The sequence below is a fragment of the Ursus maritimus genome, unplaced genomic scaffold (assembly GCF_017311325.1).
Source record: "Ursus maritimus isolate PB19 unplaced genomic scaffold, ASM1731132v1 scaffold_9, whole genome shotgun sequence".
Classification (NCBI taxonomy): domain Eukaryota; kingdom Metazoa; phylum Chordata; class Mammalia; order Carnivora; family Ursidae; genus Ursus; species Ursus maritimus.
The window spans coordinates 29,008,102-29,027,284 of record NW_024427107.1 but is presented as its reverse complement, the minus strand read 5'-3'; the positions used below and the strand labels follow the sequence as shown (position 1 = coordinate 29,027,284).

General features: G+C 46.7%; 1 protein-coding gene across 1 annotated transcript in view; it reads left to right on the top strand.

Annotated features, from left to right (window-relative positions):
• Window positions 1-19,183, top strand: part of ZNF704 (zinc finger protein 704) — a 230,964-nt gene that overhangs the window by 196,846 nt on the left and 14,935 nt on the right. The window contains exons 4-5 of the mRNA XM_040626004.1: window positions 67-308; window positions 16,736-16,836. Coding sequence (XP_040481938.1) covers window positions 67-308; window positions 16,736-16,836 — 343 coding nt within the window. The remainder of the gene's footprint in view (window positions 1-66; window positions 309-16,735; window positions 16,837-19,183) is intronic.

The following is a 19,183-nucleotide window of genomic DNA, read 5'->3' as shown; positions in this document are numbered from 1 at the left end:
CCCCCCCCCCGCCCCCCGCCGTGCAGCCCGGACTTGCACTGACGCTGTGTTTGTGTGCATGGACAGAGGGCCTCAGCGGATCCTGGAAGGAGGGAGGAGGCGTGCCTTCCAGCAGCAGCAGCAGCGGCTACTGGAGCTGGAGCGCCCCCAGCGACCAGTCCAACCCGTCCACGCCGTCGCCGCCGCTGTCGGCCGACAGCTTCAAGCCCGTCCGCAGCCCCGCGCCGCAGCCGCAGCCGGACGACGGCATCGACGAGGCGGAGGCCAGCAACCTGCTCTTTGACGAGCCCATCCCCAGGAAAAGAAAGGTTGGTGTGTCGGCCACACCGTGTTGGGGTTTGGGTTGCCGGAATGTCCGCCTTCGAAGGGCCGGGCCGGTGTGAGCCTCGGGGGGTGATGCTGCATTCCTCCACCCCACGCCCCGTGGGGCCGGCAGAAACGGCCCTGCTCCGCTCCGATGTTCTCTGACGGTGCAAAAGAAATCAAGGGTCATGATTAAAAACAAAATCGACCAAGTCATGGAGATGTTTCTTCCAAGTACACATGCCCCCCCCCCCACCGACCCCATCCTCTGCTGGTCATTTGCAGTACTGGCGTAAGAATTAACATCAGGTATTCTACCACTAACCAGTATTTGAGAGTTAGAAAATGGTACTTCGGACTTGGTTTGGTAATTAACTCACTCTCTTTGATGGGACTTAATTTTTTCCTCTGTAAAATAAAATTAGTACTATATTTTTCTCTTTTTTGCTTCAGTAAGCCCCGAAGGGTTGTTGGGAAGAATATTTTGCCCAGTATTTTTATGAAACTGGATTGAAACATACATGCAAGTTGACATATAACATGTGTGTACTTACATCCTAAGAATTACATACTTTATACATTAAAAGTGAAAAAGGAAATCGAATTAATCGATTTAATAAGTTAATTGATTATAGTTTTAAGTCACAGCAGTCCTGCACAGTAAGTATTATTTTCCCATTTTGAAATGAGGAGGTTGAGAATCAAGAGATTTTGCATTCAACCCACCCCTTTCGTGCCGGTTAGAAAGGGCCAGAGTTGTCATTCAAACACAGGTCTGCCTGGACCTCAAGCTCACATTCTTTTTCGTTTTCTTCACATACATTTAAATCATTATGTTCACTCCCAATTTTTCAAAAGTATTTCTGTGTCATGGAATAAGGCAATACTACCATAGCTAGAAAACACTTTAACATTATTTTTTAAATCACCATATAAATATGAAACTATTTTACATATTGGTCTTTTAATTTGTTATTGGTAGCTTCATTATTCATGACTATTCACAAACAAAAATCCAAAGCAAAACCCTAAGGGCTGCCAAGCAACCTTTTTTCCCCCCAATTCATTTCAAAGAGCGAAACAAAGAGATGGCACCAGTCCAACTGTCCCTCCCGGCATCTCTCTTAGCATCTTTCAGCGTGTGTGTAACAGTGGAGGTCTGCAAGCACTCCCTCTACTCGGCGAACAGGGCATTCGTGTAGTCTCCTGTCCTTCCCAGAGGCAGTGGCATGAAGGGTTGCTGTTTTACACACACACCCCCAATGGGGCAGGGGGGCTGGAGTTGTTCAGCCTCTTCTGAGTCCCCAGAGACTCTGAGTCTTTGCTTGACTCGTCAGGGAGAGAGACTGGCACTTCTGTTGGTGGGAACCTTCAGGCAAGACAGCCATGTGGACCCAAAGTCTTCTCCTCTTGCTTCAGGCTGCACAGACTTTCTGGGGTCATCTGAGTGTGTAGTGCAGGCTCTCATCCAGCAGGTCCTGGCACTGTGGCCAGGACTCTGGCCCAGGAACCCCCTCCACACCCCCAGCTTGTAAGGTGCACTGCTGAAAGCCTGCCACAGCCTTTCATTTCTAATGTAGCCAGGAGCCAAAATTCACACTCTTGCATTACAATTAAGTTGCATTGGTCAGACTTGTAGATTCTATAGGCTTCAACTAAATTGGGGGATAGTCACATCACCAAAGGCAAAGGGGGGGAAAAAGAAAGCTTCGTTACAAAGTGGCTTTATTTGAAGGACACAGACCCCTCTGCGGGATGCTGGGTAGTAGGAATAAATGCACGAATAAGAAACATGTTCAACCTTCTTTCTTTATGATTTTTCCCTCTATTCAGACCCTGCGTTTCCTCGGGGTGATATCCCTGCTGGCTGAACCTTGTAGTCACTAATTTTAAATCATGGATCTTACATAGACCAAGTCATTGCCTTTTTAACTTCAAGCTACGTTGAATAGTGAGAGTAATGAGAATTTTTTTATTTATTAAGTGAACCAGTATTTCTTGAGCGCCCATCAGGCCAAGGCACAATGTCCTGAGATGGGGCTGTGGCTGCGTCCTTTAAGGTTGAAAAGCCAGGAGGGTGGACACTGATGTGTAAAGAGGCAGTAATGATCGGAGAGATAAATGCTGTGCTCACAATGTAGTAGAAACACAGTAACTGTGATGCCGTTACCTTAGAGTTTTCAAGATCGTATTTCAAATGATTTCTTAGAGTTAATTTGCTCAGTCCATTTGACAATATGTTCTAGTCAGTGAAACTTTCAGAGTTCATCCTATTTTTCTCTTCATTCCCTCAGACTCCTAATATATTTGAGACCATGGACAATTGTGATGGTCACATGTCCTGTGGGGATTGTTTGAGAACCTTCTAGAACAGTATTTTCCAAACTGCAGGTCTCAGTGCGCTAGTGGGCTATGAGTCAATTTAATGAGCTGTGACTAGCACTTCTTTAATGAATAAGACAGAACAGAATGCATTGTATTCCATCAGGGTAGGTGTTGTTCCTGGATGCTTTTGTTTCAATTATACGCTTATGTGTATAATGTGCAAAATGTATCTTTTACTGTGGTTCATGGCTTAAAAAGTTTGGAAGCCCCTGTTCTCTACTACCAAGAGAGAACCTGGTAAGTGGTAATGAAAAGAGCACTGAACAGAAATCAAAAGACCCACATTCTAAACCCAACTTTGCGACCCTGAGAACTTAAGATATCATCTCACCTCTTTGATTATCAGCTTCTTCATCTGTAAACCAGGCAAACAGGTACTATCAAACCTCTCTCCGGATAATGGTAAAGATTAAATGTGACCATAAGTAGAAAGTATGCACAAGCCCTAAAACCCTGTGTCCTGGAATGTAGCAACATTGTAAAGGACATTTTGGACCCCTAAACAATGGGGGAAGCAGCATTCCCTGGATGGGATTATAAAGAAGTGATTCTGATCTTCCTCCTCCTTATAGAAGCTCTCTCATCTCCCCCCCCCCCCGTCCCACCCATGGACACCTCCTTTTCACATCTTACGCTGATCCATCTTCCTCTTATGTAAAGACAGTATGAGATGTATTGCCTGGACCAGGCATTATGTCTCTCTTTTTTTTAAAGATTTTATTTATTTATTTGAGAGAAGAGAGCATGAGAGAGAGAGACAGAGCGGGGAGAGGGGGAGCAGAGGGAGAGGGAGAAGCAGGCTCCGCCACCGTGGGGCTCATCCCAGGACCCTGGGATCATGACCTGAACCAAAGGCAGAGGCTTAACCCACTGAGCCACCCAGGCGCCCCAGGGGCATTACGTCTTACTACCAGCAGGAAGGAAGAAACATTTGCTGAGAACAACTACATTTGCAAATTTATTTATAGTTTATAACATGCTTTTAAATAAAGCCTTTAATTTTATCATCACAAAAATCCTGGGCATATTCATATCCCCATTTTGCAGAAGAGGCTCATTAAGATTATGTGAATTGCCCAAGGTCCTGTAGCTTATAATGTGGTAGAGATAAGATCAGCTTGGCTGAAATAGCAAAGAAGAAACTCTTGAAGCAAATTAATTCAAGAAATCCACATTTCCCTCTGCCCACAGAGGAAAATAACATGGAAAGAAAATAATCAGATGCAGCTACAGTCAACATCATGTGGCAGGGTGGGATTGGGGTTCGGAGGGTTCAGAAAGAAATTCCAGGGCAGAGAACGGAACTCTAGGCTCTCTGCTGCAGGGCCCACTTCCTGAATGAAGACCCATCGCTTCTAAGAGGATCTTCAGCCAAGATAGTGAGAATGCAAGAAAAGGAAATGAAAGGCTTCTTTCTCCCGGCCCTGGAGATCAGCCAGCTAACTGCTCCAAGCCCAGTGCTAGCAGAATTTTTCCTCTGGGATTTCAGACCGACAGACAGTACTTCCATGCACAGAGAAAAGCCAGGACTCAAACCATAGGGAACATGCAGTTCCCGTCACGACCACAAGGTGACGCAGTGATCCCAGCTACATCCGCTCTGGTAACCTGGGAGAAAACAAATTCTGTGGAAGGCCTAGAATGAACCATCAATCCCAGAGGACCTCTAGAAAGTGAAGAAGTGCTGGTAACTACTTATTAATATATACTTTTTCCCATGTCAGATTCCTAATTCTGTCAGATTCTGAGTTTGTCCATTCCGGAACAGGGTAAAACAGTTCAGGCTCTGGAATTAGCACCCCAGCTCCGATACTTTGGTGACCATAAGCAGGTCGCTTGACTTCTCGAAGACCCAGTTTCCTCGTTTGTAAAATATGGATCACGATATGGATGCACCACATGGATGGGGTTGTTCTGAGAATCATACGAACAATATATGCTGGCTGCTAATATTTGGCTTTCCTTTTTACCCATTCGACAAGTGACTGAATAGAAATTTGAAAAGCATGGGTGTGCAGAGAAGGGGGTGCTCACCTCCGTTCTCCCTTCTGTCCCCACACTGACTGTGTCAGTGGTGGTGCAGCTCAAGACACCTCATCCTGCAGCCACTTCAGCCACCTTGGACTTACTTAGGGTTAACGGGAGAGGCCAGCCTAGGATCAGGTGAGAGGTTAGGGCAGCAGTGACAGGGGCAGGAATCAGGGAAGCCTGACTCAGGACTCCGCCTTTCATAACATCAGCAGCAGCTCAGAGACAACCACTACATTCTGGCCTTCCTCGTTTGCATTTCTTTTTACAGGTGTCTTGACCATAAGCTGCTTTACTCATGAACTAGGGAGAATCTCAAGTCAGAGGGAAAAAAGTGCTGAGTTAACATAAGGTGCTTCCGTAATTATTATGCAGTAGTAAACAATGAATTCATCGTTTGCTCCACTCCGCATTTTCAATCTTTCAGAACCAAAAAGCAATGAGTCACTTTAAATTGTGAATGACTGAAAAGGAAACAAACCCGTAAAGCCCTCACCAATAAGCCGTTGCCAGTCTCTGCCTGACTTAATTCCTAACCCACTAATTCTGAGCGGAGAGTGTCTTCTGCAAGAACTGTGGCTCCAGAAATAGACCCATCTGTTAGAACTGCTGGGGAGGGCGGTGCTAAGAAAAGCAGCTCAGGGTCACACTGTACGGATTTCATGGTGATGACACAGCATCGCCAGCCAGGTCGGGGGAGCGGTTTGGCTTCAGGGAGGATCCGGATACAGAGGAGTGAGACCTAGGCACTTCAGTGACGGGATCTCAGAATCATCTGCCAGGCAGTATAGAAGATCCGGAGCCCTGGACCTCGAAGCACTTCAGAAGTCACCTAGCCCACCCTTTCCAAGTTTCGGGACCGCTTGACCCCGTGCAGAAATGTCCAGATTATCCCAAAGATGAGACGCACTTGTAGAATCCACTGGTTGAGAAAATATATACTGTGTAGGGATTTTTATGAATTCATGAATGCTTTTGTCATTCTAGAAATCATTTTAAATCAACTTTATTTATGATCTCCACACAATAAAATGAATGCATTTTAAGAATACAGTTCAGTGGGGGTGCCTGGGTGGCTCAGTCGTTAAGCGTCTGCCTTCGGCTCAGAGAGTGATCCTGGTGTTCTGGGATCGAGCCCCACATCAGGCTCCTCTGCTGAGAACCTGCTTCTCCCTCTCCCACTCCCCCTGCTTGTGTTCCCTCTCTCGCTGGGTGTCTCTCTGTCAAATAAATAAATAAAATCTTTTTTAAAAAATTAAAAAAAAAAGAATACAGTTCAGTGGGTTTTGACTGAGTTCTCCACCTGAGGAACCCCCACTCCAACCAAAGCCAGCATACCCCATGCCCCTCTGTAGTTCAGTGCCCCCCCCCCCACGACCCCCGCAAAAACCAGCTCTCTGACTCCGATCACTGTCGGTCAATTTCGCAGAGTGCCACACTTCAAGTAAATGCAGTCTTACCGTGTGTACTATTTGGTGTACAAAATCCCACGTGTTGGCAACAGGAGTGCTCATTCATTGCTGGTGGAAATGTAAAATGGTACAACCACTTTGTAAAACGGTTTGGCAGTTTCTTACAAAGTTAAATATATGCTTCCCATATGACCCAGCAATTCCACTTCTAGATATTTACCTAAGAGATAAGAAAACATATGTCCACAAAAAGACTTGTAGACTTGTAGTTCAGAGCTGTTTTATTCATTATCACTCCAAACTGCACACAACCCAAATGTCCCTAAACAGGTAGATGGAGAAACAAATTATAGTATAGTCACTCAACAGAATCCTGCACCACAATAAGAGGAATCAGACTACCCACGCGTGAAACAGTGGGTGAAGCTCGGAAATGTTACGCTGAGCTAAAGTAGCCAGACATCAAAGAATACATTCTGTATTATTCCATTTATGAAAATCTTTTTGTTATTTTTTTAGTTTATTTATCATCACAGCATCTGTAAGCAGTGCGTATAGATGGGAGATGTTGAATCCATGTTTGGTATACATTGGAATTCACCCGTCACTTTGCACTCACCTCACGTACCTCAGAGATTACCCGTTCAGTCCTCCTGTCTTACAAATAAAGAAATAAAGCCTCAAAGTTGAGATGACATGTATAGGGCTGCTTTCCCAATAAAGGAAAGAATTGGAACCCCTACCGGCTTCTAGGCAGTTACTGAATTTTTAAATACATCTGTTCACTGCTCAGTCTTTGGGAACATGCCGAGGGTCTCAGGGGACCTCTTGGTGCTCAAAGAGCAATTGGAGCCTTTGCCAAGCAGTGTGGGTTCCTCCCACAGCAGGCGGGCTGAGGAAGCATGTATAACGCAGCCCAACCCCATCTCTGCAAAGTATACGCTCTCCTCCCCTCAAGGACCCTGGGGAGGCTTGGATGCATGAACACGCACCCCCCAGCACACACACAGACACGTACACACGTGTGCACATACACACACACCTCAATCGCCATATAACACATACATGAGGCTCTTCAGAATCGCCTCCGAGAAAGCAACTTGGTATTAACCCCAGGCTGCTGTGTGGTCAACTGGGCAGTAAAGGGATGTTCATGTACCTTCTGGAATATAGCTTCAGTTGGACTTATCCCTAGGTATGTTATAGACTACTTCAAAATTCAGCCACGTTTCTACTCTTGGAACTGAAGGTGACCTTCAGCCATCACCTTGTCGCTCCTGTGGACCAGTCTCGGTTCTTTCAGGAAGACAGAAGCTACTCCAATGTATTCTGGGTATGAAACAATTCCAAACCAGGGCTGAGCCTTGCCGTGGGAAGGGCAAGCAGAGAAAAGACGAGGGAAGCCTTGGCCAAAGCTCTGGGCCTATAGCCCCAAAGCAGCTGGTGCCTGAGACCGTCTGCACACTGCCTGCAAAGCGGAAGCAGCTCCGGGAAGGGGCCTCCAGCCCTTGTAGCCTACTGCACCCAAGCTGGGTGACTCTGAAGAGCTTGCTGGAAGCTGCTGAGAAGCCCCCACGGGCCTGTGTGAGATCCCATGGCTCTGCTGCTACCTGCCCAGAGCCTCACTCCTCTGGGGGTTGTTGTCAGTGGTGTAGGAAGCGAACTTATGGAAGACCCCGGCCAACGGTGGCCCCGGCTCCGTCGGACATCCCTGCCTTGTGAGCTTCTTTCGCTTAGAGCTGCGAGGGGCAGCCACGGCGGCAGCACGGACGGGCACGTCCAGACTGGGCCGCTGCCACTCCACCAGCAGCTTTGCTTGCTTTGGCCTCCTGCACGAGCTAGGACCCAGGTGGCAACCCTGGGCGATGTTTATTTAGCTATTTTTTTCCTGTTCTCCTCCTCCCATGGCTTGTGGTTGGGTTTGGTGTTTGTTTTTTTTTTTAATGTAACAGCAAGTAGTCTGTTTGTAGACAAAGGATTGGTTTTCACTGGATGTCGTTAGGGGACTTGGCCAAGTACTTAATCACCAAGTAAGGGGCCTCCTGGTTTGACAGAAGAACATCCTTCACCTGTGTAGAAAGAAGCCACTTGATTCCATTCAAGTTGAGATCATCCTTTTGGTGTCCTTTTATTCTCCCAAATCATTCAAGCAAGTGTTATAGGGTGGCTTCCATTTTTAAAGAAATAATTTTTTCAAATTACAAATAGGATAATTTTTACATTTGGAGATTAATGTAAAAATAAGGTACCCCTCCCCAGTATTTCCATCTTGCAATAACACATGTTTATTTGCATTACATATCCCCCCCAAAAAAAAGATATTGTTCATATACTTTCATAACCTACTTTTCTCCTGTATCAATCAAGGTTCTGGCAGGAAGCAGACCGTGTAATCCAGTGGAGTAACTGAAGAGAGTATAATGAAGAAGCTCTTGACAAAGGTGTAGACAGGGTTGGGGGACATCAGAAGAAGGTATCCCGGGAGCTAACAACATTACCACCCGTAAGCCTGAAGAGGCAAAGAAACAGAGGGGTTTCCAGAACCCAGGGGGTCATCAAAACTCTGAAAATACCAGCAGAAGTGTTAGTTTTTGGAGGAGAAATGTAGCCATGGCCCACAGGTGGCCAGGAGACAGAAAGCTGAGGACGTCCATACCCTCTTGCCTTCGGGTCTCTCCTCCTGCCTCCCCACCTCCTATCAGTCCCTCCCACTGGCCAAATCAGCCAGAAACCAGTGGGCAAGCGGTTCCACTGATGCATAAAGGTGAGCCTCCAGGCACTGAGCTGAGTGGAGAAGGGAGTGGTGGGAACCAGTAGAGACAAAGAGGAAGCAATTCCCTTACTACGCTGGGAACTTGTTTTCTCACGTTGAAGCAGCTTTTCTTACAACTTCATTTTGAAGATTCTTTAATATTCAGTTATATGGAATTAATTGAACCAATCTGCCCATAATTACCTCAGTAACCTTGAGATGATTTCTGATTTCTCGCTATCTAAGAATCAGTGCAATGAGCATCTGTGTACACATGTCTTTGCAGGCATGTCAAATGATTTTCTTGGGGTAGATCCCTAAAAGTTGGATTAGGTCAAAATGATAAGCATTTTCCAAAGCTTAATCTGTATTGCTCTTAAATTTAGAGATAGCAAATATCTGTGCATGGGTAAATTATAAGGGCAGAGCTCTGGCAGTTTGGGATAAAATGGGATAATAAATGAAAGACGTTATTCAAAGGAAATGCCAAAAAAGAAGAGGTAGAGGAGAGAAAGCCGAGCTTTCCCTCTGTGAAGGAGTTTGGGAGTTCCCGGTCCCCAAGCACAGTTAAAGGTCTCCCCATCTTATGTAATTATGTTTCTGAGTCCGCATTTAGCAACCACCTTGCAAATCAGNGGAACTTTCTCTATACATCTGGAGTGTAATACTGCATAAAGGTCTTCCAGTCGCTTATGCTAATGACCCAAATCATTATAAATTAGACAATCATTTTTCCTGCTGCACATTTTCCACTTTCTTCTGGTAAACTTAGACCTTCCTCAGGTACGTACCCGTGCAGGGTGTGCAAGGCTGGAAGGAAAAAGTACTACATGGAGTGAAGAGAAAACCGTCTATAATTCAGTGTTCACCACACCTGCCATGGGCCTACACTGAGAAGTTAATTTACAGCCAGGTCAGATAATCAAGTGGTAGTCATACTAGGAAATCTTGAATTCCACAGAACAACAATCTTTTGACAAACATTCTTTGAAGATTGATTGTTTACTAAGTACATTCCAAAATACTTCAGTAAATTAAGATATCTCAAATATGGCTCATTGCTGTGGACCCCAAAACACAACTTTCCTAAGATTCAACACAACAAATTCTAATTGCTAAGTTATGTTAGGCACTGGAGTAGACTGTTGGGCAAGAAGTCATGGTTTCTACTCTCAGAGAGTTTCCCATGTTCGAAACTATTTGGCCCATCCCCGGCATGTCTCTTGGAAACCTAACAAAAGAAAAAAGCAAGGAGGAAGCAAAGTTGATCACTTTTCATATTCATTACCTACTTTTCTTTGGGCGACAGATTTCCGTGGAGCCGTTAGCAGGGGCCAAAAAAAGTGAGGGTGTGACTGAGGAGATGATGTTCAAACAATTGCAGTTGGTAGTTGTCCTCATTCCAGGGGACTTAGAGAGGGTATCGGTCGGCTTCACTGTGGATTCTGGGTTTGATAGCCCTGTGTCAGCTCTTTCCTCCTACCTAAGGAAAGGAGTTATACCAATGATATTTATTTTTCTGTAATCAGTACCGAGCTTTACTGCTTATCAACTTAAAAAAACAGATGTTTGACATATTCCTGCAAGGACTAGGAACAGCAATCTTATAAATAATACTTGTTATGGCACAAGAATACCATTGTGATAGCCATTTCCTAAAACTATCAGCAATTGGAACCTTTAAAAAATTCCTAAGATGTGGAAGGAATTTGGCTCTGTGTGTTGTGAAATACTATTATATTAACTGTCTCATTGGTAGGAGCCATCAAATGACACTGGATAAGTCTTCTAACTTTTGGGGTTCTGGTTTCCCCCCATGAATATGAAAATAGTATCATATGCATCTCCTGGTCCTTTCCCAGTCTCTCAGGCAACACTTTCAGCCTTCTCTGCTCTCCTCAAAGCTCCCACACAGCTCCCCACTCTGCCCTTCGCTTTGCCCTCACTTCCTACCTCACTGAAAAATTAGAAGCATTCAGACAGGCATACTTTTTTTTCTTTTTAATCAGCAAACTAACTGAATCTATGTCCATCCCTTGGTTTTCTCTTCTTCCAGGACCGAAATGCCCTGAGCCACCCAGGGCAACCCTCCCACCCAGGCTGGAGCGCTGATGCTGAATCATCTTTCTTCTGCAGGGCCTCACCCTGTGGTGTCCCCCTCATGCCCCCCATCTCTACTACACTGTCCGGCTCTTCTTCCTTTGCAACTGTTCCCATCAGTGTGAAAACTCACTTTAGTATCACTCGTCTTTGCAAACTCTCCCTTTACTACTCGCCACCTTTCTTGAAAACGGTGGCATTTACTCTCCAACCCACGGCAGTCTGACTTCCTTCCCCACTACTCTGTGAAACATGCTCTTCTCTGGGCCACCGACAGCCACCACGTATGGCCTCTATGGGACTCTTCCCAGTCCTCGTTCAACGCCGTTGGCCTCATCTTCCTTCTTGAGCGCTTTCTTCTACCTGTGCTGTAATGTCACACTTTCTTGATTTCCTCTCTCTCCCTCTGACTGCTCCTGCTCTCTCTCACTCTCTCTCTGTCACTGTTCCTGCTCTCTGACTGCTCCTGCTCTCTCTCTCTGCTCCTGCTGTCTCCCCCTCTCTCTGACTGCTCCTGCTCTCTCTCTCTCTCTGTCACTGCTCCTGCTCTCTGACTGTTCCTGCTCTCTCTTTCTGACTGCTCCTGCTCTCTCTAACTGCTCTCTCTCTCTCTGACTGCTCCTGCTCTCTCTAACTGCTCTCTCTCTCTGACTGCTCCTGCTCTCTCTCTCTCTCTCTGACTTCTCCTCTCTCTCTTTGACTGTTCCTGCACTCTCTCTCTCTCTCTCTGACTTCTCCTGCTCTCTCTTTGACTGTTCCTGCACTCTCTCTCTCTGCTCCTGCTCTGTTTCTGCTCTCTCGCTCACTGACTGCTCCTGCTCTCTCTCTCTCTGACTGTTCCTGCTCTCTCTCTCTCTCTCTCTGACTGCTCCTGCTCTCTCCAATAGGAAATATCGGATGCTGCAGAGTCCTGGGCCTTCTACTCATCTCTAGTTGCATTTTTCCCTACANNNTCTCATCCAGACCTAAGTTTTCAGCAATCCTTCAGCTCCTGACTCCAAATGTCTATCTCTCACCCTGCCTTTCCCTAAGTTCCAGGCTCATATGTCCAGTGCCCTACTTGCCACCCCTTCCTGATCTATAATAGGTGTCTCTAAGTTAACATATTCAAAACAGAATCACAATCTGCCTAGCTATGGAAGTCATCTTCAATACCATCCCTTGTAACATTCCTCGTTTTCAACCCAAAGCAAGTACTGTTGGATCTGCCTGTTGGATGTGTCTGCTTTCCTCCGTGCTCACCGCCCAGCCTTCTTCCATCTTCTCTGACCTGCAGTAGCATACCACCAGCAAACTTGTTACTCTCTCCCCAAAACAGAGTGATACTTTTTTTAAAGATTTTATTTATTTATTTGACAGAGAGAGACAGCCAGCGAGAGAGGGAACACAAGCAGGGGGAGTGGGAGAGGAAGAAGCAGGCTCCTAGCAAAGAAGCCTGATGTGTGGCTCCATCCCAGAACGCAGGGATAACGCCCTGAGCTGAAGGCAGACGCTGAACGACTGCACCACCCAGGCGCCCCAGAGAGTGATATTTAAAAAAAAAAAAAAACTAGGGGCGCCTGGGTAGCGCAGTCGTTAAAGCGTCTGCCTTCGGCTCAGGCGGCTCAGGGCGTGATCCCGGCGTTCCGGGATCGAGTCCCACATCGGGCTCCTCCGCTGGGAGCCTGCATCTTCCTCTCCCACTTCCCCTGCTTGTGTTCCCTCTCTTGCTGGCTGTCTCTATCTCTGTGGAATAAATAAAATCTTTAAAAAAAACAAAACTAACTCATATAATCATACAGTATTACTCTCCTGCTTAAACCCTTTCAATAGCTTCTCTTTTATTTTAGAATCAAGTCCAAATTCCTTCCTTTCACCTCCGAGACCCTCAGGATCTGCTCCTCCCTGCCTGTCTGCCTTATCTCAGATCATTCTCTCTCTCTCTCAGTACCTTCGAAACTCACTCTTCTTTCTGGCCCTCCAATCTGCCAAGCTCTTCTTCCTCTTTCCCCTGGAAAATGCCTGCTCTTAGCATGGCTACCTGCTGCTCCAACCTTTAGGTCCCAGCTCAGAAGTCACCTTCTGGAGGTCTTCCCTGACCTCCGCACCCCCCTCCAGTGACCTTCCCACAGCTGCGGCAGTCACCATGTATTAGCATTTCTGTCTCTGCCCCACTAGCATGTAAGTTCCTGGAGAGCAGCTGGGGGTTTTTTCCCTCTATCCCTGGCACCTGGACTGTTCCTTGCTAAATAGCTGTTTAGTTTAATTAATTGAAGAATACTATCAGCAAAAAGGTTTGGAATGAATCAAAAAGTGTTTTCATCTATCATGACTTTATTTCCAGACAGACATTTGGACTCTCGGGTACATGTCATTGCAGTTTGAGTCATTAATTCCCTTAAGTGGAAGAGATTTTTTTTAATAGTTTAGCTTCATTGTTTGAAAAATGGGTAAAAAGCACTCATCGTGTGAGGGTGTGCTCATTAATATTGTTAAGTCAGGCTGTGCTTTGAATACAAAATACCAAGCGGAGTTCCTTCCTGTGAACCCTTCGGGCCGAGGGGAAGGATCTCAACTCTCCCCCTTTTTTCATCCGACAGCGCGCGTGTTGAGATCAGTAGCCCAAGGAGGTCAGGGAGCCTGAGATTTGAGAACTGCCCCCTTAGAACAAACACAGACTCTTCAGGACTGTGTACTTGAAAGTCTCCGAAGTCTGTGCTCGCTTCTGGGCTCTCTTCACACCCGGCTCGGCTCCAGCTCCGTGCAGCCGCGGCTCCTGTACGGGGCTCTGAACGGCCGGCTGCCGGGCCGAGCGCCCCCCAGCTGCTGCAGACGCCCTGGCGCCGAGGCCGGGGTGGCCCCCTTGCGGCGTCAGGAAGGCCAGCCTCCCAGGCAGAGCCTCTGGGACCCTGCGGGCTACCGGGCTCACGGAGCCCACAGGCAGGGGGGCTCCTCCGGCTGTCGCTGGTCCGCCCTAGCTGACCGCAGCCGTGTGCTGCTGTAAGGTTTCCACCACTCGCCATGCTGAAAGTGGCCGTTCCCCAACACACAGAAACACTGCTCCGTTCTGGAAGTTTCCAAGTGTCTTTTCAATTGAGAAATGCACAAAAATCTTGGGGGGGAGGGGGCTGGATCAGGATACTAATCCCATCAGTAATACCTGAATGAGTCATCTTCTAAATGTGTAAATGATTGTCCCACAGAACAGGGCATATACTGGTGAACCCCACAAGGGCTTGATGGCAGAAATCCTACTGGACTTGTAAACAAAGCTCCACTAAGCCCCTCAGTTCAGGGAAGGTGTCACCGCGACTGTTTATTGGTAAGGGTAGGGTTACTGTTGGAACAGCCTATTTCCAAACCTCAGTGTTAAGCTTAACACCATAAAGGCTTATTTATTTCATATGTCACAATCCAGTCAGGTCAGTGGGAGTGGTGAAGGGAGTATCTCTGCTCCACACAGTCCTCCAGGGACCTGGGCCCCTTCCTCGTAAGGCAGGGATTCTTAAACCTGGAGTCCACAGGTCCCCAAAAGGGTGGACAGAATTCAGAGAGTCTGTGAACTTGGAGTGGGAGAAAAGTATATTTTCATCGTCATTAACCTCCTTATCAATTCAGCATCTCCTGTGGTTATGATTGATAGCATCAAACCACCTGTGACTTTACTACCAGTAGATAGCATAGATATTTTCGTATCACATTATAATTTTAGCAGATACCATGAAATATCATTTAGGCTTAACACAACTTTGAAATTATGGTAGTTATTAGTTATATTAATGAACAAGACCTTCTTATTCAGTATGTTCAATATGTTAATTAAAGAATACAGAGTACCAAGCATATCACAAAATATTCTTAATATTTTGATAACTGTATTTCAATACACTTGCTCTTCTTTGTATTTCTATGTGTTTTATTTTAAATGTTAAAAAATATTACTTTCCATAGGTTTAATGTGAAACTGCCAAAAGGGTGCATAGCAAACAGAAGATTAAGAACCCCTGATCAAGCAGGTCCCCTGAGTCCTTGAGCATCCTCGGCATTTAGTCAGCAGCCTGGGATGGAATGGCGCTGCCAAGTAGTTGAGGGACAAGTCTTAGAAGGAATATCTGTCACTTCTGCCCACATTCCACTAGTCTGAAGTCAGTCACATGTCCCCACCTGACTGCAAGGGAGGCTGGGAAATGAGGTCTAGCTGTGGGCTCAGGATGAAAAGGAAACAGGGCTCGGTGAGCACACAGATGTGACTGTCACCCGGCCTGTGGGAATAATCAGCAAAGCGCTGGCACCCCAAGGACAAGGGCCCTCTCTGGAGAAAACTAATCTCCTGTCAAATTCATTTCAGGAAGTATAATCATAATAATACCATAACAACTACCATTGGTTGAATAATTAGTCCTGTTGGTGTTGTGCTAAAGGATTCACTTTCCTGACCTCATTTAATCCCATAATAACCCTCTGGGACGGGTACTGTTATTGTTCCTACTTAATAAGTAAGGGAACGAAGGACTGGAGGAAGTAAGTCCAAAATCAGTGCTCTCAATCACTGTGCTGGACTATTTGGGGAAGACACTGAGACCCTTGAAAAGAAGGTGGCCTTGTGTCCTGGTGGAAAGGGCAGTTCCTGGCGCCCAACTCCCTGCATTCCCAGCTTTGCTAGAAGCTGGTTTATTCACTGCACACAATTTACTGAAACTCTCTACGAATCTATAAATGGTGGCAATGATAGTATCTATCTCTGGGATTAAATGAGATAAGCTTTTGCAACAGCACTTGGCATATGATAAGTGTTCAACTGATGTTAGATACATCAGTAACGCCTAAACGACACTGTGACCACCTTAATGAGAGTGAACTAAATATCTGGGCAACAGTATCCATGAAGGATGCAGAAAAATGCCCGAGGTCACCAAGATCCTCACCAGCTGGGGGGAGAGGGCAGTTCTCTGGAATGGTATGCTGAGTTATAGTCAAGATGATGGGAAGTTGGGGGCACCTGGGGGGCTCAGTGGGTTAAACATCTACCTTTGGCTCAAGTCATGATCCCAGGGTCCTGGGATCAAGCCCCACATTGGGCTCCCTGCTCAGCAGAGAGTCTGCTTCTCTCTCTCCCTCTGCTCCTCCCCCACCCCTGCTCCTGCTCGCTCTCTCTCCTTCTCTCAAATAAATAAATAGAATGTTGAAAAAAATTTTAAAGATAAAAACCCAAATCATGACATTTAAAAAAAAAAAAAGGTGATAGGAAGTTGTTACCTTTTTTTTTTTAAGATTTATTTATTGGGGTGCCTGGGTGGCTCAGTGCTTAAGCATCTGCCTTTAGGTCAGGTCATGATCCCAGGGTCCTGCGATCGAGCCCCGAATTGGGCTCCCTCCGCGGCAGGAAGCCTGCTTCTCCCTCTCCCACTCCCCTTGCTTGTGTTTCCTCTCTCGCTGTCTCTCTGTCAAATAAATAAATAAATAAAATGTTTAAAAAAAAAGATTTATTTATTTATTTTGGAGGAAGAGAGAGAGTGCAGGATGGAGGGGCAGAGGGAGAAGGAGTGGAAGAGAATGTGAAGCAGAGTCCCCTCTGAGCACCCAGTCCAACTTGTGGCTCGATGCCACAACCATGAGATCATGACCTGAGCCAAAATCAAGTCAGACACTTCAACCGAAGGAGCCAGCCAGGTGCCCAAGTTGTTCCTTTTCTAATGAAGAGGGAGAAAATGTGTTGGGATGACAGAAAATATTGATGGGTTAGTTTTCATTTTCATGTAACTTTCTCCTGTTACAGAATTCTATGAAGGTGATGTTCAAATGCCTCTGGAAGAACTGCGGGAAGGTGCTGAGCACTGCGGCAGGGATCCAGAAACACATACGGACCATTCATCTGGGGTAAGGCAACGCTCCCTGCAGGGCTTGGTGAGGCCTCCGTGAGCTCAATCTAGAGCTGCACTCAGAAATTACATACACACAAAGTCCGAATGCAGGAATAGAGACTGGGCTTGCTTGGTCTTCCTAATCCCTGCAGAGATGGCCATCAGATCACACAGGCCGATATGGCACAGTGGAAAGAATGTGGATTTACCCTTGCAAAGCCTCCCCAATTTACTTACTAAGTGACCTTAGGCAAGTCACTGCTGTGAGCCTCGGTACTCTCTGAAAATGAGGCTAATAGTAATATCAGCCCAGCAGGGTCACGTGTAAAGGTCAAAAATAAAACATATGTGAGAGTGACTTATAAAATGCAGAACACTAGGGTAGGGTCCTTGGACCCCCTGAAATTGTCTGTCAAATTAAATGTGCGTTTTTTTCCCCCAATGGGGAGTATTCATGACTTTGAGCCTCAAAAGCATTTATAGTCTACAAAGGCCTTAGGGCCTGTGCCAATCAGCACTGTGGTTTCTACTCTTACGATAGCTGATGACTTGGCTCCATCATTTTCTGTTGCTCAAATGAGCCTTCATTTGTACACTCTATGCTTTTCCTTGTGCTACATAGAAACCTTTCGAAGGAAAGAGAACACAGAGTTTCCAGTAGCAGTGATTAGGGGTCACACCAGAGAGGCAGTGGAGGCTCAGCAGTCTTGTCCTTTAGTCTCTCGGTCTTTCCTGCCCAGACTTAGAAGGACCTTGGGAGGCCGTCCGTCATAACCAGTGTGTATAAGGCAAATCCAAACACATGACCAAGTCCCCAAATGCTTGGACAAAGGAGTCCTTTCAACAAGATGAGTGTTGAGAAATAAACACTACAGTCCCCCTGCCCAGCAAGGGACAAATTTAGGAAATGCATCATCCATAAAAAAGTGGTATAAGAAGAAAATAAAAATGGGTTCTAAGGTGACTCTGCTGGTCTGTGCAGGTGGGCTCCTTCAAGGACTGTGCCGAGCAGCAGGATCTAGCCCACCTACCCGTAGTGCTGAGGTTTGGGGACACAGCCAGACCCTTCCAGAGTACAGCACACAGAAGGTTCCGGAGCGCCGCGGGTGCGGTGCAGCAAGACCGGGCTTCTGCTCCCCTCCCCAGAGGGGCTGTCTACCTTCACCCTCCAAGAAATACCGCACCGAAACACTGCAGGGCAGAACGGCCTCGCGCCTGCTCCTGAGGCCTCCAGGGAAGGAAATCCTGCAGGGTCCCCCTAAACCTCACGGTCAGGACGACTCATAATGTAACTAGCTCAGAGTTATTTAAAGGTTTAGAAAAAAAAACTTCCCGAAGCTATAATCGGGAGCGAGGGTGTTTGTTTTAAAGTCCATCTGCCCAGAAAGCTGAATGCTATTCGGTACCTCGACGCACACGCCGCATGTATGTATTTATAGACCGTAAGTGGCATCTCACGATTTTTCTGAGCTCCCGGGCTGCTCTCATGGTGGGTGAAATTCAAAATGCAGCCACTACTATTTGCTTCCCTAGGATTCCCTTTTTACACTGTGCTCCTAAAATTGCCTCGGTGAATTAAGATTCACAGCCCTGCCAGCTACTGCCCAGGGCTGGGCCTGGGTTAGCAGAACTCCGAGGCCAGTCCGCGTGTGTATGAAGCCTGAGGCCTGAGCTCTCTGCCGGACTGGGAGAGGGAAATAGCCTTTGCTTTAATCCATGTGCTCAGTTATGCGATGTAGGATGATGGAACATTTGTAATGAATGTTGGCTGGTGGGGAGAGAAGGGGAGCATACCAAAGCCTCCCCCAAAAATATATATCGCATCTGATATGGGTGCAGTGCCCAGCAAGAGTATACAAAATACGCCCTTTTTCTCTTAACTATCACCCCGCTCTTGTACAGCGGGGGCTGATCCTGATTTATCCCCGTGCGGGACACACAATTTCCCCTAGGCCTGTGTGTCTATTAGTAGCACTCAGCGGCCGGTAGCAACTCGCCCTGCCCTTTACTGGAAAGGAAGTGGGGACAGGAATAGAACAGGCGCACATTCTTGGGCCCACTCTCTGGGGTCTTTAATGGTATGCTTGTCAGAAAGCCAAGCCCTGCCAGACCTGGTACAGTCCAGAGACACCTCCCCAGACGCCTGGGCCTGAGAGCTCTCAGGGGAAATGGGACAAGGCTGGGAGAAGTCGCGGATTTGACCAGACAGAAAGGCCGAGGAGAGGGGGAGATTTTTATGTTAGGTTCTATATAGGGCTTGGAAGTGGCGGGGGGGGGGGGTGTCTTATTCCAAGTGAGTGATCTGCTACTGCTGGATATGGTCATGAAATTTGGGGATACCCCATGGAAGGAGATGTACAGAC